The sequence below is a fragment of the Neolamprologus brichardi genome, chromosome 7, assembly GCF_056152115.1.
Source record: "Neolamprologus brichardi isolate AB-2024 chromosome 7, ASM5615211v1, whole genome shotgun sequence".
Lineage (NCBI taxonomy): Eukaryota > Metazoa > Chordata > Actinopteri > Cichliformes > Cichlidae > Neolamprologus > Neolamprologus brichardi.
This window is the reverse complement of record NC_142110.1, coordinates 26349249-26372598: the sequence shown is the minus strand read 5'-3', so window position 1 is coordinate 26372598 and position 23350 is coordinate 26349249. Positions and strand designations below refer to the sequence as shown.

The 23350-nt window shown below is 39.0% G+C and overlaps 2 protein-coding genes and 2 non-coding genes across 4 annotated transcripts; 1 reads left to right on the top strand and 3 right to left on the bottom strand.

The window, feature by feature from the left end:
• Positions 1-13334: 13334 nt before the first annotated feature.
• On the top strand, positions 13335-15671 carry LOC102791561 (niq CART3-like). The gene is made up of 3 exons (XM_006782249.2): positions 13335-13526; positions 14944-15027; positions 15445-15671. The coding sequence occupies exons 1-3, from the start codon at positions 13410-13412 to the stop codon at positions 15550-15552; spliced, it is 309 nt and encodes a 102-aa protein (XP_006782312.1). The 5' UTR covers positions 13335-13409; the 3' UTR covers positions 15553-15671.
• Positions 15672-16895: 1224 nt separating this feature from the next.
• Positions 16896-23321, bottom strand: LOC102791839 (small ribosomal subunit protein eS17). The gene is made up of 4 exons (XM_035914803.2): positions 23164-23321; positions 22040-22145; positions 19512-19577; positions 16896-17017 (listed from the first exon to the last, which is right to left on the bottom strand). Exons 1-4 carry the CDS (start codon positions 23319-23321, stop codon positions 16940-16942), a joined length of 408 nt encoding a protein of 135 aa, XP_035770696.1. The 3' UTR covers positions 16896-16939.
• LOC118456027 (small nucleolar RNA SNORA71) lies at positions 17099-17228 on the bottom strand. Its single transcript, XR_004844327.1, has one exon. It is a non-coding gene; the product is annotated as a small nucleolar RNA SNORA71 (small nucleolar RNA).
• On the bottom strand, positions 22976-23104 carry LOC118456028 (small nucleolar RNA SNORA71). Its single transcript, XR_004844328.1, has one exon. It is a non-coding gene; the product is annotated as a small nucleolar RNA SNORA71 (small nucleolar RNA).
• Positions 23322-23350: the final 29 nt, after the last annotated feature.

The window sequence follows — 23350 nt, the reverse complement described above, 5'->3', positions numbered from 1 at the left end:
CCAGCTAGGCGAGTGGCAGATCCCAGGAACAACATCTGAAATCTCTGTCCAAAAGAGCGCGGTCCTAGGAACAGCAAAGAGACTGCACAGAAACCTCAAGCTCTCAGGCCTCTGGTAGAGGACCCGAGCTTGAGGGATAAAAGACCACCCACAGGGGTGTGTGGGTGTGTGTGTAGGGGACAAGCCGTCTAGCTCCTGAGCCACAGGTACCACATAAATGCAGGAATTTATGTTCTATACATTTTGAAGTCATTAACCATGGGTCTGTAAAGGACTCTTTAAGGTTTCAATATAGCAATGTAAAATCAAATTTAAAAAGCCCAAACAATGAAACACTCCAAGACTGTCCTGTGACGCAATGTGAGCGACCATATTTTCAGGTTTGAGAACACACCGTCATGCACATCCACATGGATAGTCCCTGGAGAAACAAGAAAAAAAAATCTCATTAGCATCAGCCACAGAATCAGGAGTACAGTGAATTAGAACTGCAGTAATGATCCTTGCTTTGTTCTAGTTAAAACTGAAATGCTTCAAAGAGATGGCACCACTGCTGAATGTGAGCTGACATCAAAGCATGGCAAGATAATGATTTCGTATCAAACATCACAGCTCTTATGAAGCTCTATCATCAAAACGCTGACTTATTTTATATTCCAGCTCTGCAAGCAACATTTCTGCTTCTTGATGACTGTTAAATGAAGTTTATCTTCTCAGACACTGAGATCATTATATAAGAAATACCTTGTGCAGGGCTAAAGGGAGTTTGTTTTCAAGTTAGACTAAATCACACTTCACTTTCATGCTGTTTTCTGCTAACTGAAGTCACTTTTCGTGGGTTGTCTCCTCTGCTGAGCCTGGATCAGCAGCTTTATATCTGCATTTGAGTCCCACTGAAGCTCATGTCAGCCTAACGGAGGTTTCAAACGCTGCATTAAGCCTCTGCTGACTGGACGAGCATTTTCCCTCCTAAATTCAAGAGATTCATAAACTTAAATCCCTCTTCCCTTCACAATGTGTGCTAGAAGATCTCTGTGGTCAATTTTTGAAGATTATAGTCTATCAAAAGTGCTTTCTGCAAAATCAAATCAAGTGGTTATAAGCAAACACAGTAATCACTCAAAGTTCTGGATAAACTGTGAAGTACAACTTCAGTAATCCTGCTGATATTTATTTAGACCGCTTTACACCTATTGATCTCTCTGAGGTACTGTCAATAGTTTTTAAATCATCAACATGTCTATTGGATACTATCCCTGCAAGACTTACTATGTTTAGTAACAGGTTACATACCACAAAGTGGCTGGAATTCTGTAATTACAGAATTACTTAAAAAGTTTTTACTTAATTTAGCTTCCTAAGCTAACTATAGATCTCTAAACTAACTTTGATTTCAAAAGTTCTCGAAGGAGTTGTAAATAGGGATGGGTATCGTTTAGGTTTTATCCGATACCGGTGCCAAACCAGTACTTTTGAAACGGTGCCGGTGCTTAAACGGTGCTCAAACCGGTGCTTAAAGAATGGAGAACACAAAATTGGTCCAAAAACTTCTCATGTTTAGCTGTTTTTTTGTAAAAAGATAACAATGTTAGCCTTTTCTGCAGCTATGGGGCATATATGGTATCATTCTTGACTGGAAGCAGTGCTTAAACAATGGAAAAAACACAAACTTTGTCCAAAAACCTCTCATGTTTAACTGTTTTCCACTTTTTCTTTGGTCATTTTAGCCTTTTTGGCCAGGGTGAAGGGAGTATCTGCCATCAAACAAGAAGACAGCCGCATGTAGCTATGATGATGTTTGCTAGTTCACCTTACATGCATTAATGTAATAACGTGGTCAGCTTACTCAACATAAATTACACACGAACAAACATTAAGCTACTCACGCAGAGAAGAACGGCTGCTGCTGCCATCATCATCCGTCATCATTTCTGCTACACTGGCAGGGCTAGGGGCCAGGACTCTCCTCTTCGGGTTTTTGGGGGATGTTGCAAACTCCGGGTCCGATAACAGGCACCACACCCGCAGTAGATGTGCACGGTGTGAGGTCTCGCAGCAAGCTATTAAATATGGTGCATTTCTCGGCTTTTAAAAAAAACGCTATGCGTCGCCAGCTGTTTCATCGGATTTGAGGTGTTACCTCCTTTGACAGTATCACAGTATCAGCTTAAAGCACTTGTTGCAGGCTGCTGAGTTTGCATCTTTTGCTGTGAAGTACAGCCAGACTTTTGACCGCTTCGCCTTGGGCATTTTTAATCTGTAGTTCTGCTCTAAAAGAACGTACGTACCTGGGCCCGCCTACTATCCTCGGAAACGTAAAATGATTGGCTAGAATCTAAAGTGTATCACAGCTCAGGAAAAAAAAGCACCGAAATAAAGCACCGAAATGTGCGCTGCTTTTCGGTCTGGTTACTACCATTTATGACAGAACCGGTGCCATCATGGCACCGGATACCGGTACCCATCCCTAGTTGTAAATCAGCTGTGTGATCATTTGCAGAGGAAAGATTTATTTGAAGAATTTCAGTATTTAGATTAGATCATAGGACAGGAATAGTACCACTGGTTGTTACTAATGATCTAATGATCTACAGTGTATGACAATAAAGTCTTCTCTGTGCGTATCCTGCTAGACCTCAGAATTGAATTTATCTGACAGATTCTTGCAAAAAAAGGTCATCTCACACAAAGTTAGTCATGGAGTTCAACCAGGAAGTGGAACACCATAGAGTTGGAACAGCACTTTTCACATTACATGCAATGCATCCCTTAGGCATTATTGTTATTAGAAAACACTGACGACATTTCCATTGCTGCGTAGATAATACCCTAATACACTGCAGGTATGTCTTAAAGATGTAAAGTCTTGAATACAGTGTAATTTTTCCTGTTAAATTGGGGTAAAACTGAGGTTATTGTACTTGGCCCTAAAAGTACAAGACAAAGTTGTGTTTGACTAGATGCTTCGTCTGGAAGGCATTACCTTAGGCTCGAGTAATCCTGTGAGGAATCTTGGAGTCATTTTTGACCTGGACTCAGTTGAACAAATGTCTAGGAATGCCTTCTTTCATCATATTTTTTCTGCAACAAATCAAGATTAGAAATATCCTGTTCATGCTTTTGTTACTTCTAGGCTGAACTAACATAATTCCTTATTAACTGATTCCAAAAATTCCCTAAGAAGTCTTCAGTGGATCCAAAACAGAGCAGTTTTTACTAACTGGTAGGGGGGGGGGAAAAGATCATATGCAAATTACCATCCTATTATCATTAATCTAAAAGAGCACTTCTCTCCCAGACTGCAGGCTTATTTGTGGTTCCTAGAGTTTCTCAAAGGTGAACCTGTACCATTATTTAGTTAAGCTGCTATAGGCTGAGGCTGCTGGGGGAAGTTAACGTGATGCACTAAACATTTCTTCTCCGCTTCCCTCTTTTTTCTTTTCCTTCACTGCTATTTTCTTCAATGCCATGTGCCAATAGAGTGCAGAGCAGATACTTGAACTCTACTCCCACAGAGATTGTTTTGTCAATAGTATTACATCTATTATATCACGACATTGGTTGTCTGATCCCTTTGTCTACTCTTTCCACACTAACGGTAATTGTGGAGTTCCACAGGGTTTTGTGCTAGGACGAAATTTGTTTACAACATACATGCTTCCCGTATAATCAGACGGTATAGCATCCATCCATAAACTGCAGAGATGTCATAACAACTGAAAGACCTGCATAACCTCTAATTTTCCAATTAAACTAAGATAAAACTGAGGTTGTTGTACTCAGACATAAAAATCTTAGGAAAATGGTATTTGGAACGTGTGCCAAAAGCCAAAACAACACCAGAAAACACTGCTGGCTAGTAGATATAATATCACTTTTGGTGTGCAAACATGACAATGGCAAGTATAAACTGCAATTGATGTTTCAATTATTGAATGTTATCAAGCTTTGTCTAATCTCTGAAGTTTAATTGTTGTCTCTCTGTGGTCCTCTCTTAACACTTCTCTTTCCCCTCATCCCCAAGTTGCAAGACACTATTGCTAGTTGGTGTTGCCAGGATAAAGTTTCTTCTCTCTCAAAAAACATAGCAACATGGGTTAGGATTGCAAATCAGTTAAAACAGCTCTTACCTCATTCTCATAGTGGTGAAAGGATGTTGAATTGAACTTGTTTTGCAGCACGTCTGTTGTAGATCTGTAAGTGTGTGATTGGGATCATTGTCCTATTGCATGACCCAATGTCGGCCAAGCTTTTTTTGTCGGACAAGAGGCCTAGCATTTCACTGTAAAATGCTTTGGTATACAGAAGCGTTCATAGTCGAGTAACAATGTGTTGCAATGGCTCAGTCATAGTCCAGACCTCAATCTGACTGGGATGATGTGGTGGGGCCTTAAAAGAACTGTGCATAAACAAATACCCGCAAGCCTAAATGAACTGAAGCAGCATTTTAAAAAAGAGTGGGCCATAAATTACTCCACAATGATGTGCGAGACTGATGAAGTCATACAGAAAATCACATTTACCAGCAATACTTCAGGTTATTGTTGCTAAAGGTGGTCGTGCAAGTTATTGAATCTTAGCTACTTAGCTTTGCACACACTGCTTCTGCTTTTTTGTTTAGTTTTTGCAAAATAAATAATAACATGGTATCATGGAGTCAACTTATTGTTCATCTGAAGCTTTATTTATTTAATTTTAAGACTTTGGCCCTAAACTTGGAAAGCGGTTTAGCTAACAAAATGTTTTCATGCTGAATAAGGAAAACTTTAGGTTTTCCATTCAAGAAAGAGAGTTAACGTCAACTCTAAATGAGTTACTGTGACATAACAGACTATGCAGAGGTGGGAGGTCAGGAGATACAAATCCTTGAAAAAGTAGGGGACTTTTTTTTTTGAAAGAGGTTTACTGCTCATGTTTCATGAGATGTCTTGGATGTTTTTCATCCTCTATAATGACAGTAAACTGTTTATACTAAACTTGGTTGTATGACAACTTAGATGGTTTATACTAGACAGTATGAATTTAGGGTAATGGTGGAATTCAGTGAATGAATAAGCATCATGTAGCAGTCCCCCGGACCAAGGAAGAAATAGAGAGAGCCTCAACGGGTGCAGTAATTTTTACTTTGAGATTCATTCAGAATCTAACAGTGCTGAGGTGCGCCAATGCACCGTGAAAACTAAACAGAAACACAAAATACATTTTCTTAGACGCTTATTACAAATATGAACTCAAATAAAGCAGAAAATACAACAAAATATCAACTAAGCAATCAAATACAACTTAAAACATGTACCTCGCTCCGCATTCCAAGGGCTGCAAATTGTTAATTTCGCTAGAGTCCGGTATCACGCTGCTTCACACTTCATTGAGAGCTGCCTACTGGGACATGTGCGCCACAAAAACCGGTCTGAGCTGGAAGTGCAGCTTGCCGCTAACTAAGCAACAGAGCACTCTACTGGACACTATGCGTAGCTGTTCAGGCTTAGATCAATAAACAAAACTGGACCTTTACACATCAATTAAAAATCTTACTAATCTCTGCTACACAGGGGCGATTTTAGCCCATTTTTGGGGGTGCTTCAAAATGAATCAAAGCACCCCCAAAGATTTCTTACTTTTTTTTGACAATATTTGCTGTTTGTGTGACACACTGCTAAAAATATAAAAAGCATACAGTACTTGGTTGAGACATAACATTTTAACAACAAAAGTATAGATAACCCCCCCCCCCCTCTCCCAAAATGGTTTGTTCCAGCTCGCCTCTCCCCTGCTCTGCACCGTTGCTGCCAGAGCGCTGGTGGCTGAGACACAGCTGAGTGGAGGTGTAAGTGCCTGGCTTAAAACAGGACATGTTAGCTGCATTTAACCTTCAGTTACTCTTTATATAGTTAGGTAGGAGACAGACCATGTTTCTTTTTAGCTGAAAAACATTACACCCAGGTAACCAGGGTGTAAAAAAAACTTGTTTTCTAGCGATGTTTGCTACCCTACAATTCGTCCTACACTGCAGTAAAATCAGCGACATTTGAAAACCTAAAACTTAAAATTGTCCGTAGCCCACTGTTGTTACCACTGTCGTGTTTTAAATCGATACTAACTAGCTAACTGACCGAATGCCCATTAACCTTATAACTCCTGTTGTGTGTGTGTGTGTGTGTGTGTGTTTTGGGGCCACCCTGGGGCGCACACATGTCAGTGTGTGAATGGGTGGATGACTGGATGTGTAAAGCGCTTTGGGGTCCTTAGGGACTAGTAAAGCGCTATATAAATACAGGCCATTTACCATTTTTTTTGTACAGAGAGACAGCCAGGTTCATAATCGATATAAGGAAGTAAGGAAGGAGCCACATTCAGGTAAAAGTGTAAAATCAAATGATCTGTCAATCAAGAATAATGTTGGATCAGTGTTTCAATATTTATATCTTTTATTAGATGTTCATGTGGTTTGGTTATTTTCCTTTTGGTTGAAAGTAGACTGAGAGAGGACTTTTTGTTAGTAATCTTAATAGTATTTTTTCATATTAATTTATTTCATTTTATCCTGCACTAGCCTGCAGAATATTGTCATGCAACCTTTAAATAACACAGTTAGTCTGCCTCAGTTTGTTTTGCAGCAGGTTTCACAATATATATAAATATAACTTCATAACATATATATAGATCCAATATCTGATTTAAAAAAAGATCATATTTCATGTAAGGTTTAAATTTCCAGTTTATTAAATACCACTGAGCAGCCCTTACCTTTTACTCTAACCTCCCTTCATCCTCTACTGTCTGTCTTTCTCATCTTTCTCCATCTCTGAGTGAACTGAGCTGTCTTTCTTTTCTCTCCCTGTGAAATACAGCAGCTAAGCCTTCAGCTAGCAACACACTGTACAAGAAACTGCACACAAACAGTTTGTGTGTTTGCTGCTGTTTGTTGAGCTGTTAGAAACGTTGCATTTGCCACTTAAAAAATGTTACTCCCTTTATGGTATTACTGAAGTACCACACTATGATGCTATAAATTATGCATAAATTAGTACAGAAACGCCACTCCATTTCTCATTCATAAAGTCATTGTCAAAGCTCCAAGCAGAGAAAATTCATTTGCTGAAGTCAAAGGAGTTTGCAAAGAAAAGCGTCTGGACTTCTTTAAGTTACTTGAAGACGTTTCACCTCTGATCCAAGACAGACGCAACAACATTGTCATCCCCTATGTAGCCGGTGTATCAGAGAAACTCAGGAGAGTTTTCTCCAAGCATGACATCCTGGTGTACTTCAGACCCAGCAACACACTCAGACAAAAACTGGTTCACCCGAAAGACAAAACGGCAAAACACAGACTTAACAATGTGGTGTATGCTGTACAGTGCAGCGAGGAATGCCCAGACCTCTACATTGGAGAGACCAAACAGCCACTTCACAAGCGCATGGCACAACACAGAAGAGCCACCTCCACAGGACAAGATTCAGCTGTCCATCTGCATCTTAAGAATAAAGGTCACTCTTTCGAGGATGCCAATGTTCACATTTTGGACAGAGAGGACAGATGGTTTGAAAGAGGAGTGAAAGAAGCCATCTATGTCCACTGTGAGCGACCATCTTTGAACAGAGGCGGTGGTTTACGACACCAACTCTCTGCCATCTATAATCCAGTTTTGAGATCCCTTCCCAGACGCCTTAACGCCCACTCACACCGTGGGCCATCTGACCTCAGGAATTCGCATGATAAGGTGGGGCCAGGTTTCACAATGAACTCACCCGAAACTCTGGCTGATTGGGACCCACACCCAGTTCCACACCTTGGCTCAGGCGATTAGAGGATCATCAGGGGGTCCTTTTGTCCCTCTGTGGGGGGACACTCCAACCAGGTTTATATCTGGGACTCTCCACCATTTGACCTTAGAACTGAAGAAGCCTCTCGGATGAGAGGTGAAACGTCTTCAAGTAACTTAAAGAAGTCCAGACGCTTTTTCTTTGCAAGCTCCTTTGACTACGATGACCTGGATGACTGAGAACCTTCACAGTCATTTGCTGAAGTTTACATTTTTACAAACACTGAAATTCCAGTTAGTAACTAGTTGACCATTTTGTATGCACCATATAAGGAGACCCAGACAGCGATTACACCACAGATTTATAATCAGCTCAGAAAAAAATCTATAGTCTCCATCTTTATAATGCTGTGACTTGGTGGACAGTTTCCTTGCATAGCAAACATTTACTGTAGATTACTTTAGCAATCATTGTTCAAATAAAAATGATCTCTATAAAGCTTTACACACAGAACAAACTCATCAAGGATCAATCATTTGTTTTGTTGTTTTTGGTCACACAGATGGAAAACTGACAGTTGCAGTTGGATTTTGGAAACAATGTGTTGTGTCTGTATCATTCTGTTCTGTCTGGTGTTGGACTGTCTTTGTTTTGTTTTTTTGAATTTTTTGCACATTGCATTCTATGTAGTCCTGTGTTGATTGTCTGTTATATGTCATTTGTAGCACCATGGTCTTGGAGGAACGCTGTGTCGTTTCACTGTGTACTGTACCACTGCACATGGTTTGGCTGGCAATAAAGCCATTGACTTGACATTTAAGTGAAGATGAGACTGAAAAGATTTGAAACATGAAGGCTTGAAAACGTATATAATGAAAGCTAATCAAAATGACTCTTTCCTGCCCTCCTGTTTAAATATCATGCTAGGCATTGACATATATTATATTAAAAAATATTACTTGGTCCACTAGATTACTCATTGCCATGGTGAATGTGAGAAGTTGATTGAATTTACTCTGATCAGCTCTTCTGAAACTGAAAATGCCAATCTCAGAGTTAACCACCTCAGAATTAATTTTTTAACTCTGTTTGTTGAACATGCCTCCTGGAATAGGGCGCTTTGATTTTTTTTTTTAAATATATTTTGATATATAAAACCATATACTTTCTTTTTAGTTTCTAGATCGAATGCTTCCTTCCAAGTTTTAGAAAATGACAATTTTACCATCAAAGCCTCAAGTGTTGCCTTCAGATTGCAACAGGTCAGTCATAGACAGCAATTAAAAGATCACTTTCTGCACAGAGAATGATAAAAGTTATTTGGCTTAACTACGGGTGATGGAGCTGCTGTTTCTTGAGAAGATTAGAGGAAAATTGAGGAGATTAAGGGATGATAATGATACCCAACTCTGATCTAGTCTGTGGGATTATGGAAATGAAGCAGTTTAAGATGTTTCCTTTCAGCTCAGCCTCATTTTTTTACTCTTCATTTTCTTCCAGATAGTTCTTGCAGCCTTATTTTCATTACAAGTGACACAACAGAGTCAACACCGCCTTTACTACTTAATGAAAACTTGAAAGCAGCGAGGTTCTAAGGGGTAGGTGGGTGTAAATGAGAGGCCAACTATAATTTGGCCATTTGGCTCTCGACAAAATTTAGTGGTGGGTACCTGTTACCAAACCTCTACCTCCCTTGCATGATTAATAAATCAACTTTGGCAACTTGGGTTCATGTTTCCCTTACTACAGTCAGACTGTCTAAGCAGTATTATGTACATGAAAAATAAAATGCAAGGGATTCTTGGAAGTTGGAGGCTTGATGTGGTACTAAAACAAGATTTTGTCATTAATTAATTAATTAATGAAAAAAATCAGTGATCTGCAGCTATAAACCCTATATGCAACTGAAGTAGTTCAATTTGATACTATCAGTGTTAACCTACTGCAAAAAAGTTAGGAGCACTGTGATGCATCACTTTTTCTTTAAACACTGTGCAAGCATTTAGCAACAGAGGAGACCAATTGCTGTAATTGACTTTTCTTTTTCTTTTTTAAATTCTTGCCTGATATATACATAGGCGCTTGCCCCGCAATGGATGGATGAATGGATGGATGGATGGTATATACAACAAAGTGGGAGAAGAAGAGTCAGATGGCAATGAGTATTAGACCCAAAAGGTTGATTCTGTTCTTCTGGACGTAGCTTTTCCAATGAGAGAAATGTTTTGTCATTCATCCAAATGCTTTCTTCTGTCTCAGCTGACTGCAGGTCAGGGCTACGTCCAGATGAACAGAATCAACCTTTTGGGATTTACTTCCCTGGATGATTGAGCATGAATCAAGACAATAAGCATTAGAGGGGCTCAAACACTCGCAGAAGAAAAATATATGAATGAAAAGATGCAAACTGCATCCTGTTATATTTTCTCTTCTGTCTACAGTAAAAGCCAACAGCTTTAATCTTCATTTTCACTACCACTCAGCAGAATTTCTGGGCAGCTGACACAGACGGGATATAGTTGTTTATGTCTTTATCATGAGCCCATAAGCAGACAGTCACACACTGAATCATGGGCTGGAGCAAGTGGAAAAACATGGCAGGTTTTAAACCTCTTACTTCATTCCTCTGTGCAGGTTTATTTATAGTCATCTGCTTCCTTAAGCATCTAAAATGTCCTGAAGCAGCTGACATAACACACACTTTAATACCAATACTGTTTATTTTTTAAAGTCTCTATTTTTTGTGTGCCCAGTGCTGACTTACTATCAGCAAAATGCTCTTAGTCCGACACTAAAGCCTTGCTGACAGCGGGAGGATTTGATGCTGCGGCTTGCACTCAGCAGACAACAATCCAATCAGTTTCTGGTTGGTAATCAAAAGTCTATGAATCTGCAACTAAACAGTACTTGCTATCAAATGCTATCATGGCTTTGTTTATGAACAGGGAAGCGTCTTGAGGTGACTGTTGTTGTGACTTGGTGCTATGTAAATAAAATGCAGTTGTACTGTGGGTTTGTAAGTGGGTTTGTTAGCTTATTTTGGGGCTTCTACTTTATCTATTCCATGCAAACCTGCTGTTGAAAGCTGTTGTTATGGGAGATATATCTTTCTAGTCCCTATCCCTACTTTCACTGCAGTATTTTATATCACCACATTTTTCTAAGATTTTTAGGGCTGAGTACAGTAGTCTCTGTTTTATCTGCATTTAGAAGCCGGAATTTAGAGGTCATCCAGGTATTTATGTCTATTAGACATTCCTGCAGTTTGACTAATTGGAACACATTCTAGGTTTTGGCAACTCTATTCTGAAAAACCTGAAGCTAGAGACACAAGCAACCCCAAATCATTGTTGATTGTCTTCCAGAGGAGACACTGAAGGAACTCTGAAACACCGCCAGGGATAACGTACGGTTGCACTGTAACCTTGGTTCTCTGAGTGAGAGACTATCCTCCACTCCGTTACATATTCCTTATGTACGGGGTATGACCCCCTTGGTGTGGATAGATTCATATAGCTAGCACTCCGGCTAGCCTGGCTTGCCCCGTGATTGGAGGGTTGGGGGTTCAAATCCACCGAACGGCTACCCTGAGATACCCTTGAGCAAGGTACCGTCTATATACACTACAGACTGCTCCCCATGCTGGATTGGTAGCTTCGACTGCTTCACTGACTGAATGGGTTAGCTGCAGAGGACTAAGCAGTTTCCTGTAGGATTAATAAAGTATACATTACTCAGAGAACCAAGGTTAGAGTGTAACGGTATGTTCTCTATCATATCGAGACTATCTCTCCACTCCGTTACATATTCCATATGTATGGGGTAACTCTTTAAAACATCCTGTGAAAAGACAGTGCAACCGAAACCCCAGCGTGAAAGTGTACAAAACGAACAATGTACAAATGTACACTACATATGTACACACCACCCTCATCAAGGCCCCGCCAGATGCAAAGGCCAAGCTGGAGGGAGGAGGCATCAGTCTGCCAGACGCAAGACTGGCCTGAGTAACTCCCACAAGACACAAGGTCCACACCTAAACAGCCGCTCATGGTTAGCCTGCCAGACACTAGGCCAAGCGAACAGACAAGGGCTACCTCAGAGGGGCACCCACCTCCTCCCCAAAAGAGGGGCTGGCTGCCACATTCAAGCAGTAAAACCTATTAAAGGTGGTAGCCGAGGACCATGATGCCGCCACACCAATGGTAGAGAGAGAGGAGCCCCTCAACAAGATGTGGCCACCCCATGGGATGAGTGGGCCCGCACTCCTGAGAGGAGGGGAACCCCTGCAGTGGCATAAACCTGCCGGATTTAAAAGACTGCTTATTTTACTTAATACTTTGATCTAAAATAAGATTAGTCTTTATCAATCAATTACATCCCACAGGTGTTTAAGGTGGTAGTAATTAAACCAGTATGTAAAAAGCCATCACTTGACCCATCTGTCTTAATTGTAGGTCAGCCTCCAATCTTCATTTTACTTTTAAAAATTCTTGAAAGAGTAGTTGTAAAACAGCTATCTGATCATCCGCAGATGAAAATAGTTTATCTGAAGAGATGGAGTCATGTTTCAGAGCTCATCATTACAAATTACCTTTTTATGGCCTCTGACAGTGGACTGATTTTTCTGCTTTTTCTGCTAGACTTTAGTGCAGCATTCAATACTACTGACCACAATATGTTATTACAGAGATTAGAGCATGCCATAGATACTGAAATTACTACACTGGAGTGGTTTGAATCATATCTGTCTAACAGACTCCAATCCAATTCAAAATCATTCTGATTCGGCACTATATAAATAAAAATGAATTGAATTGAATTAACTACAAGTGCCTTAGTATCTCACAAGCCACCCGGAAACATGATAAAAATTCATGAAGGTTAGCCACGTCCAAATATCTAAAAGAAGTGCTGAGTGGTCAGCTGATGTGCAGGAATATGATCCAAGCCATCAATGCATATGCCCTACCTGTCATCTGATACCCGGCAGGAGTGATAAACTGGTTACAGGAGTATACAGATACCACTGATGTCAAGACACAAACACTACTCACATTGAACTGAGACCAGCATCCTGAAAGCAATTCATGATAACAAAAGGAGCAAAATTTTCACACAGGGCCAGGTGGGTTTAGAAAGCTTGTTTCCTTTAATAAATGGCATTACTATTTAAAATAATTTTGTATGTGCTTGGGTTATCTTTGTCTAATATTCACATTTGTTTACAAATACTCATGTCATACCTAATATGCCTTAATGAGATAGCTGTTCTTTTGTTTTTTGTTTTTTTGAAAATGACAACAACAAATAAAAAAATAAGGAAAGGCAAAAAAAGTAAGATGTCTTCATCAGTGATGTTTAGAAGTTCTTATAAATACTACATATTTCAGTGCTGCATTTTAATCTTCTTCTGATAAAAGCTTTGCTGAAAGCAACAGGAGTGAACCAGTCAGGGTCTTTGCTACATTTTAGCCCATTGGGAGATGCTCCGCGTCATACCTGGAAGGGGCGGAGCTGTTTTTCTAAAGATCCCGCGCTGTGCCGAACATGCAGAGAGTGCGTGAGAAACGCCTGGAGGAAGTAAGAGGCAACTGCGACTGTTGGAAAATTCAACACTGCGCTTTCTTTGCTGTGTTTTTAAAATGTGGGCACAAGCTGTGTTGTGCGCGGTGCTACTATCTGCGCTATGTCCAGCGGGGAAGACGGAAGCCGAGAGGGACGAGAGAGAAGTGCAGGACTACCACAACTCCAACAGACTGGTAAATCCGAGTGTGGAATATTTACAATATCTAATATTTTAATACACACACACACACACACACACACATAAAGGTATTTTGTGATGAAAAGGGGGTTCATACGCTTTGCTTTAATAAAAGTTATATTTCTTTGGATATGATCTGAAATTTCTTCTGTTTAAGTATTTAACATATATACCTTTTCCAAATGTATGCTGGACAAACGTCTTATGCAGAACTGAACCTGCAGTATCAAAATAAAAGCACTCATTCTGTAGTGAAAATTCCATTAGTGTCAGCTTTTTTGATAAAATTTTGGAAACTGTAATAATAATAGGTGGCTAATGTTTTTTATTGCAACAATGAATTTGTAAAATGTAAATAAATTAGTAATTATTTCTTAATTGATGTATAACATTTCTGGTTGCATTATGAAGATTTGCTTATTTTTGTGTTTGACTGATTTGATTGCTCAGAGTTAAGAGGACATTTTCAGCATGAAAAGTATAAATGTATGAGGGTTTTGTTTTTTCATTCAATTTATCAAACAATAAATGAACATCAGATTAGTCAATAATGAAAATTAACCCAAAACATCTTCAGTTAATCTATTTATATTGGCACCAAACTCATAAAAGCTGTCAGCTTCCATGTTCTTCAGTGACACAGCGCAGCATGGTGATTTAAATTGGTTCAAATCTGATTCATCTCTTCTGTACCGAGTTTGCGCTTCAGCTTTCCCCAAAGTACAAAGATGTGCATGTTAGATTAATTGGCTATTTGAAATTAGCAATTGATGTAAGATAGACAAAGTGCTTCACGTGTATAGAAAAGTGTAAATCTCTATATGAATGTATGGGGGGAATTTGTATGAATTTAGCAGATTATTAAAAAGCTGTTACTGCATTTCAAGCCAGATGTCATATCAAACAGAAAAAATGTAATCCTATAGATCTGGCTGCCTAATTAGTCCACTCAATATCCTTTAGTTCCTATAATTGTACTGCTTCTAACTAAGGCAGTACAATTCTAAAAACATGAGCCATAAGACAAGTCAATAATGAGAAACATGTGGAATATTTTTTGCAAGAAATACTGACAACAGATGTAATTTATGTACTCATTTTCCTCAATTAAAATACTTTTGTTTGAAATATGTTCTAAACAGAAAGGTGACAAAGTGAGTGTTAAGCTGGAGACCTTTTTAATTCTTGTCTTCTTTTGCCTAAATTCAGTTAATACAATTGCTTATTGTTAGTTTTATTATTGGCAAATTGATGTTTAAAGCCTCTGTCATAGATGGAGCAATGCTGTTGGACAGAAAATGACAGAATGGCTGGATGATGGTGACTGAAGCACCAAAGTGTTCTCCTATGTTTCCAGGCTTAATTTTGACCACACATTAGCTTCACGTCTGTTGTATTTTTGTTTTTCTCAGCTTGGCGCGCTGCATGAAGTTCTGGAGAGACTGCAAACCAAGAGAATTAATCCCTGGGAGAAGAAGTATGGACAGGTCCCCTCTGTGAGTCACTGACACTATACTCTGATTTAACACTTGTGACGAAAAATGTTTAAAACATTTATAATTTCTCCAAAAGTGTATAAAATTCTAAACCTCAAGAATAAAGGTATAACAAAAATGCAAAAATGTAATGAAAAAAATCAAAAACAGCAACAGTGCACCAAAGCTGAAGCAGCATTTTACTGTTTTAATGATTAAAGTTATGATTCTCTCTGGAAAAGTGCTTTTCTCGGCATCAGAGATCATCAGTCCTTGCTCTGAATTTTTTTTCTGACAGCAGTTATGAATGACTTCTTTTTGACTGCAAGAAAGTATAAATTAGCAGAATGGTTGTGTTAACTTCTTCTTCAGATACTTTGTGAATTTTCATTCCATGAAGTCCAGAGTTTGATATTAAAAAGTTATTTGTGTTCACAGTGTGATCTTGGGGAACACTGTGCCATCAGGAAAGGATCTCGGATTGGGAAGATGTGCGACTGCCCCCGAGGAGCTTTCTGCAACTTCTTCCTCCTTAAGTGCTTATGAGCAAATTAAATCATGTCACAAAAGTCTATTTTAAATTGTAGATTTAACCTTTAGAATAGAATGAATCCTTTGTCAATTTTTATGTGAAAACATTTTTGTGCTGCATTAAAGGTGTTTTATCTTGCTTTAAAAAATTTTGTAGAGGGTTTTTTGTAAAATAAAGTACACAGACAGTCTCATAAGTTTACATACATTGCAAGAGGTTTACCATTCTTGTAAAATCCTGACTAATCAGGCAAAAGACAGGAACCCTGTTCAAGCTTGCAGTCCTTGTATCAACACACATATGTAGCATAAATGTAGCCTTTTGGGATCTGTGAGAAGTCATATTTCCTCTGATGATAAAAGCCAGAGTCTTGACAAAAAGTGTTGAGGTAATGTAATTTCAAACTATTAATGTTAAACTTAATGAGAAAAAGTAGATCGTAGCACAAACGAAGCAGAAAAATCTTTGGATATCTTTTCACCGTGTATTTGTGATATAAACGTTTGACTTGCTTTTCTACAGGTTCTTTGACAGTTATTCATTTTCCAGTCTCCTAACAGTGATGCCATCATGGCTGTCACCATGATAGTGACCATAACCCAGGCTTAGAAGACACACAGCTATGCAAAATTTTAATTACCTATTTTTTCCCTCTTTTGTCTAAAGCAGCTGTTTTCAGCCTGTATTGTTTTTAAATTTTTTCCTATTTTTTGTCAAATCAGCTGCTCTGCTGCCAGTAGACTTTACCCTGTTTGTGATTGTCAGACAGACCCACACTCACACGCAGAGCATAAGGCTTTAAATTGTGGCAGCACAGCAATCCTTTTCCAAAATCAGTACCTGTGAAATTACAAGTTTATAAACTTACCTTTAATACTATCAGGAAAAACGTAATGTTATCATGACTTAAAAAGGCTACATCAAATTATGTAACACATAAATATAACAGATTTGATGAAGTTTAAAAAAAAAAAAAAGGCAATCCACTACAATTTGACAGGAAGTAGCACCTGATCAATCAGAACCATTATTTGTTAGTAAATGTAGAATGGGCTGTTTATTAAAAATGACTTTCAATTGTGTGTCAAAACAATGAAATCAAAGGACAAACATGTTCCTAATATTAAGCAGCCTTGTGTGGCCTCTTCTGTTCCTCCACATAATTACTGGCATGACTGAGTTTAAAAGCATCAAATTTACAAACATAATTGTATTTTCAGCCAATAATGGATGGGGTTTATTTAGTTTCACCCAACTGGTCCTACACTTATGAGAAAAGGATAACTTAACACCTCAAGTTTGGAGAGGGAAAACACATAAAATGGATGTCCACAAATCATCAGTCCTACAGCAGAGCTCTTTGTCCCAAATGGATTTTATTGGGAAGATACTGTACAGAGCTTAGACTCCTCGGGGCTGCTTGAAGTTCATGCCGACAGTAGGTTGGGTGACCTGCAGGTTGGACAGGCTGCCAAAATCCTGAGGGACATAAACAAGACACTGGTTTAAGAACTGATCTGAAAGGAGGTGACTGCAACTCAACATCAACTCAATACTCAATGTCTGAGAGCACCAGGGTCTGACAGGAACAGACAGTCCTGCAAACACAGGGAAGGCTCACATGTTTATATGCCTGTAGTTAATAAATGACCTGGCAACAAAGGTGCCATGATCACCTTTCGATACAGGCTCAAGGCAAATGCAAAAGCAACAGCAAAGTTACACTGCTAGCTGTGTGCGTCTTCTTAATGCAATGGTCCTTCAAATATTTTGGCCTGCTGTGTAGCACGACTACCCGACTGATTTGTACTTCAGCTTTGGTGAGTACATTTATATTCACTTATTACCAGGCATGTGTGGCTGCACAAGCATAAACACTCATGTGGGTTTTTTAAATGCTGTGTCCTGAAATAAATACGTGATGTGAAGGTTTTAATATAGTGATGTTAAACAAAATGGGTGGGGGATCTAAATACATCACATGAACAACAACACACTTGACAAAAACTGCCAAAATCAGTGTGTGGAAAAACTAAGTACACCCCCCATGATTCCCGTAGCTTGTATTAACACCTTTAGGAGCATTTTGGGTCATTCTTCATTACAACATAGCTCTAGTTCAGAGGATTGTGAGCATTCATCTCCACCCAACTATTTTAACGTGCTCCCAAATTGTTTCAATCAGGTTGAGGTTTGAACTTTGACTAGGCCATAGTTCCCTTCTTTCGCTGCATCTCTGTTGGAGATTTGTCCTGTCCCGTTTCCTGACCAAAGCTGATCATTTTGATATACAGAGTACAACAAGACGTCCAGGTCTTGTGGCTGCAAAAGCAGCTCATCACTGGTCTCCTCTGTCCATGGGGCATAGTTTTAGAAGTGCCGTGGTTTATCAAAGCCAAGTAAAGGCATTTGTTGATAAATGACCAAAAAGATAAATCACTACCATCATCTGTTACACATTTACCGATTTATTTCAGCATCGTGTAATTATTTGTCTTCAAACAACAGGCCTAACACAGTTCCCTTGTACATTTAAGTAGTAATACTATTTTTACTTCATAACAGTGAAAAACTTATTGTTAAAATTATCATGTAAACATGCCAGATTTAGCCAGAGAGACTCATTTTCATCTGCAGTCCCTGGAAGGCTGATGGTGTTTACAGACAGAACAGAGCATTTGTCCTGGAAATCCTTCAGTATTTTTTAATTATACTGCTATCAATTTTAACATTTACATGCTATCTGAGGCCCGTGGAATCTAAAGTGCAGGGTTTGTTTGGTTTTTCCGTTTATCTGAACACTGCATTGTCTGACATTGGGCTGAATTTGCTGGGGTGTCCACTCCCAAGAAGGTCGGCAACTGTCTTGAATTAGAAACCGCTTTAGTTACCAAATATATGTACACGTGCATGGAATTGGATTTGGGCTATTTCTTTGCCTGTAGTGTACATAACAGAGTAGACAACAGCACATATAACATACTTATATGTGTTTAAAAAAAAGAGGAGAAAAAAACATGTTGTCCCAATATCTAATTTTTTTTCTGTCTACGACATTTCAAAACAAGTTTTAAGGGCATGCTGCACTTTACTTTGACTCTCTGGTTTGAGTGGCTGTTTTTAAAAGCTCCCTTCTTGCTGCTGAAATCGGACCATTACAAGCTCAGGTTGATTCTAGTAAAATCCTTTACCTGGAAATTCTGCCATTTAAAAGCTGAACACAGGGACAGAGGCAAATATGTCCCAACAAACGGATTTCAGCCATTTAAATGCTTCTGTTTTAAAAAGGCCTGAACAGCAACCTCCACTCTGACAGTAACACTGGTTACACAACAACTGCCAGTTTTAATGAAACACTAAAATGGATCAAAGTTTTCTGAAGTTTTCAAACCCTCTGGTTCCTCTGAAGGCAATTTGTGACCTCCCTTGATGTTGCTTGATGAGATGTGCCTTCCTACAACTCCTCTCTAGAACTACACAAACTTTTTCTAAAGAGCTCCACTGGCTGGGTAAGATTCAACACTCAAACTCCATTAACTCCAACCATTTTTTTTAATTTCCCAACTCAAGACCAATTGCTCTGTTATCATTAACAAGATTAGATGCCTGTGTCTGATCTAAGTCATTCCACCATTAAACATCTAACAAATCAGCTTCTTATTTCTGTCATTACCTTTGTGAGCCTGTTGCTTTTACATCTTTTTATTTTCATTTGTAGTTGGAACAGCCCTTTAATTCTAAGATTTATGTCTGATCACATAATTTTTCAGTAGTTTGTTTTTGTGTTTAAAAGGTAAAAGAAAATAGCATAACACGGCACACAGAGGTTTCAATTTGGGAGAGGATTTGTTTACTGTATAACAGAACCTTGATTTTAATTAGTTATACATTAACTGCTAAGCCCCAGCAGAGTAAGAGGAAAGTAAGTACCGCAAAAACTGTACTTGTTCTGTCCTGTTACAGAAAGACTTACCAGCAGCTTCAGCATCTCCTTGGTGTCGGGATCAACTTCAATCAGCTCCTGGTCCAAAGCAGACACCTGGACAGATAAACACACAGGAATCACATTAGCCATTATCTCACACCTCAGTTATTTCCACAGTTACAAAGTAACACCATATTATTTTGTTTACTTATGGCCATCCGTTGTGTTTTAAAAAATTGTACGAGTGCACAAAAAGAACAGAAAGTCCTTCAAAACTCAAGGAAATTTGTATGTGTTGTTTTTTTCTGCATTGTGAACGACCTGCCAACAGACCATAATCACAAAACAACTGGTAGAAAGAAAGGTGTTCGGTTCAGGCAGACTACCAGGACACAAAAAACACACATAGCAGGCACAATTTGGTTTGATGTGTCCAAAAGCCACATCATGGCTGGACACTCGACTGTTCCAGCTCCTGACCATGTTTGAGATCACCTGTGGATAAACTGGTTGAAGCAAACACTCACAAATATATAGCTCTGTCTTGCAGCCAGTAACAAAATGTGTGAAGCCAGGAGTACAAAACTACAGTTTTATTCAAATTTGCAACGTAGATGCACGCATACTGAAATATTGGCACACTACAATGCAGACTTTTTTTTTCTATGTACATTCTCTGCTATTACTCTGCTCTTTTACTGTTAAGCTCAACTATTTCTCCAATAGATGAAACAAATCAAAACCCAAAAGCCAGATGGAGTGAAGATACTTTCTAATCCTAATCAAATGTTAATGGGTAAAAAGGAAATCAAAAGCTTCAAACACAAACGGATAGGGATGGTATAAAACATGGATGTAGATTCCAGGATAGGGAAGATTAAGCCAATGTGGAAATATCACCAACGTGCATTCTACCTGAAAGCCACCAGATGGCATAAGCTGTGGCTGCAAAGAGACTCCAGATTCTATAGAATCCTTTTATCTTGGCCTCTGTCCTGTCGAGTTTATGGTCTTAGTCTCTTACGCTGTATTAAAATAAATAAAAGAAACGGTCTGCAGTGCTCACGCAGAGCAACTTTCAAGTGTCTTTCTTTTACTGCCTTCAACAGGCATCGTTACATATGTCTTGAAAAATGTTTGTTTAGAAATTAGAATAATTGTATTACTCTAGAGTGATTGTTGCAAACAGACTGAATTTAAGTGCCAATTTGATTCGCACAATCCAAAACTGATTCCATCTTATTGCCATTTTATCCCCATCTTGATGCACTAATATTCCTTCGAAAACAGAACCTGACTGGGAGTGATCTCAGACCTGATAATATTTTTAAAGGGACCAATTCAAAGGCAGGAAAATCACGAGTTGATTGGTCAAGGTCACAATAATTATGGTTGTGCCGTAGTTTCCAACCACTGTTATCCTTAGTGCAACTGTAGCCCTACAGGCTTGTGGGATGAGTTTTGTGCAATATGTTGAGGTGCCTGGAACAATAATTGAGATCCATCATACAGTTTACATGCAACAGAATTAATATTTATAAATGTGAAACATTTTGATGTTTTACACAATTAAATGTCAAATTTAGAAATCCATGAGTTTAAAAGTGCAAATAAACTGATCTTCAGAAAAATGTGACTTATTAAAATGCACTCATTCCACTCCTTTACCCAAAATAATATCCAAGCTTTTGCTTTATTTCTTAACATCTGTTTAAAAAAATAAATGTGCCAAATTTGCCAAAAGAAAAGAGGTTTACTAAGGTAAACTGGAGCATTTGGCAATTATAACGACAATACTGTAACACTACAGCAATATATTTTTTAAAAAGTCAGTGGTTCCCCTCAAAGCTGTGTATTTGTAGTTTTAATTGTGAAGACTTAGCACAATTTAACCCCACATTTCACAATAACAAAAATTGTTTCAAAAACACTCTTAAAAACAGACTTTTGTTTTAGGCTAATAATGCACAGATTTGGCTATTATTCTGTGGCTGACCCATTTAATCCATCACATAAGCTACCAGACCTCAGTATCAATGGCCTGCTGATGCACTCTTGATGCTTTTCAGCTCTATATTGCAGCAAATAAATCCACACATTCACAAATAAAAATAATGGGGACAAACAGTGATCTGTGTGCTCTGCTGACAGCCGTGCAACTATAATGTGTTGATGGACGACACAATCTTCATCTGTATGTAAAATGAAAATTACTGATGCAGCAATTTAGCCATTCATTCTTCACTTTTAATCTAGTTGTATATTGCATTATATTGTATGATTACAATAGACTTGCCCAGCACATGAACCCTGTAGTACCATGTACGTTTAGTTACGTGACCACTTGTGGATCAGGCTCAAACTTCAGTCAACAATCAGCAGATCGTTCAGCACCTCTCACCACAACATTTACAAACACATCTATGACAAAATTAGAAAACAATACAACAGGAACTATCATACTAATGGTCCCAGTGGTTCCGGTAGCATGCTACCAGAATCAACAAGTTTTACAAGAGCAGATTCACTGCTTTTACCCGGTCTGGTATAACCAACACAGTGATGCGTTCACTGACCTCTGGTACATAGTTGTCTCTCCTCTCTCTCTCTTCCTCCTGCAGTTTGATGGAGATTCCTCTGACCGGACCCCTCTGAATCCTCTTCATCAGATGTGTTACATACCTACAAGTGGAGCAACGCACACAAAGTTGTCATCACATGGAATTGCCATGATAATACCATAGAAAATTTTACATATTATAGAAATGTCATGTAGGGACATGGTTACTACAGCAACACCACATGTTAAGATTCGCAAATGCATGCAACATCGAGACCAGGAGCCAGGTTCCAAAGCACCAGTATACCCTCCATACTGGTTGCTTTGCTGCCGCAAGATCATTACACAGTCACTTCTATTTGTGCCATATAAGCACTGATATAAAAAGAGAAGAAATCAAAACCAGAAGCAAAGACACGGCCCAGTGTTTTTCCCCTCCCACAAACTCAGGTTTTCAAACTGTGCAACATCTCCCTCATATATCTGTGAATCTCTACGCTTCTGTAGAGAACACCATTAAAATGGCGGTAAAAACAGACACAATCATATCCTGGTGTCTTCAATCCGGCTGCAGCAGCCGCGGTGCAACACGCCAGGCTACAAAAATTGAGAACTGTAGGTGGTGTACGACACAAAAATGGCGGCCCACACCAACAGTTATGACCTTTTTTTTTTGCACGTGGTGAGCATACAAACATCACCAGTCTCTGATGACGTATTTTCATGAAATACCACTATAATTTTGAGGCTTTTTAACCCACCTCTAATATAAAAACACTGATGGTTTTGGAGTGTGTTTTGGTACAAAAGTGACTTAAAAAAAATGATGAAATAAAGGCTAACTCTGCTGAGAACTCAGATTCCACACCACAGACCTTCCATCAATATCTGCCTACTTAACAGAAAAATGTATTTATTTAATTAATGTCTAACATCCCAGGAATTGTCTGCGTGTCTTAGAGCACCAGGGTCTGATAGGAATTGGCAGTCCTTCAAACACGGGAAAGGCTCAAAGGTTTATCTTCCTGTAATTTTTAATGACCAGGCAACATAGACGCCATGATCACCTTTCGATACAGGGTGGCAGATAAGCAAGACAGATTTGTGGTTGTGGGCTCCACTTTGCAACAGACAACTCACCCAGCGATCTTGTTGCGGAGCTTCTTGCTGGGGATGATGGCTATTTCTTCGCACACCCTCTTGTTGGTGTGGAAGTCATTTCCCAGCCGGGTGTAGTATTTTTCGATGATGACCCTGGCAGCCTTTTTCACCGTCTTGGTCCTGACTCGTCCCTGCATGAAGAGAACAAGTGTTTACTCGTTACTCC

Coding starts and splice junctions, on each gene's coding strand:
- LOC102791561 (XM_006782249.2), top strand. CDS start 13,410: ATGTGGGCACAAGCTGTGTTGTGCGCGGTGCTACTATCTGCGCTATGT. Junction 13,527..14,943: donor ACCACAACTCCAACAGACTG/GTAAATCCGAGT, acceptor TGTTTTTCTCAG/CTTGGCGCGCTGCATGAAGT. Junction 15,028..15,444: donor AGTATGGACAGGTCCCCTCT/GTGAGTCACTGA, acceptor TTGTGTTCACAG/TGTGATCTTGGGGAACACTG.
- LOC102791839 (XM_035914803.2), bottom strand. CDS start 23,321: ATGCAGGGACGAGTCAGGACCAAGACGGTGAAAAAGGCTGCCAGGGTC. Junction 22,146..23,163: donor CTCCGCAACAAGATCGCTGG/GTGAGTTGTCTG, acceptor CTCCACTTGTAG/GTATGTAACACATCTGATGA. Junction 17,018..19,511: donor AGGAGATGCTGAAGCTGCTG/GTAAGTCTTTCT, acceptor TATGTCCCTCAG/GATTTTGGCAGCCTGTCCAA.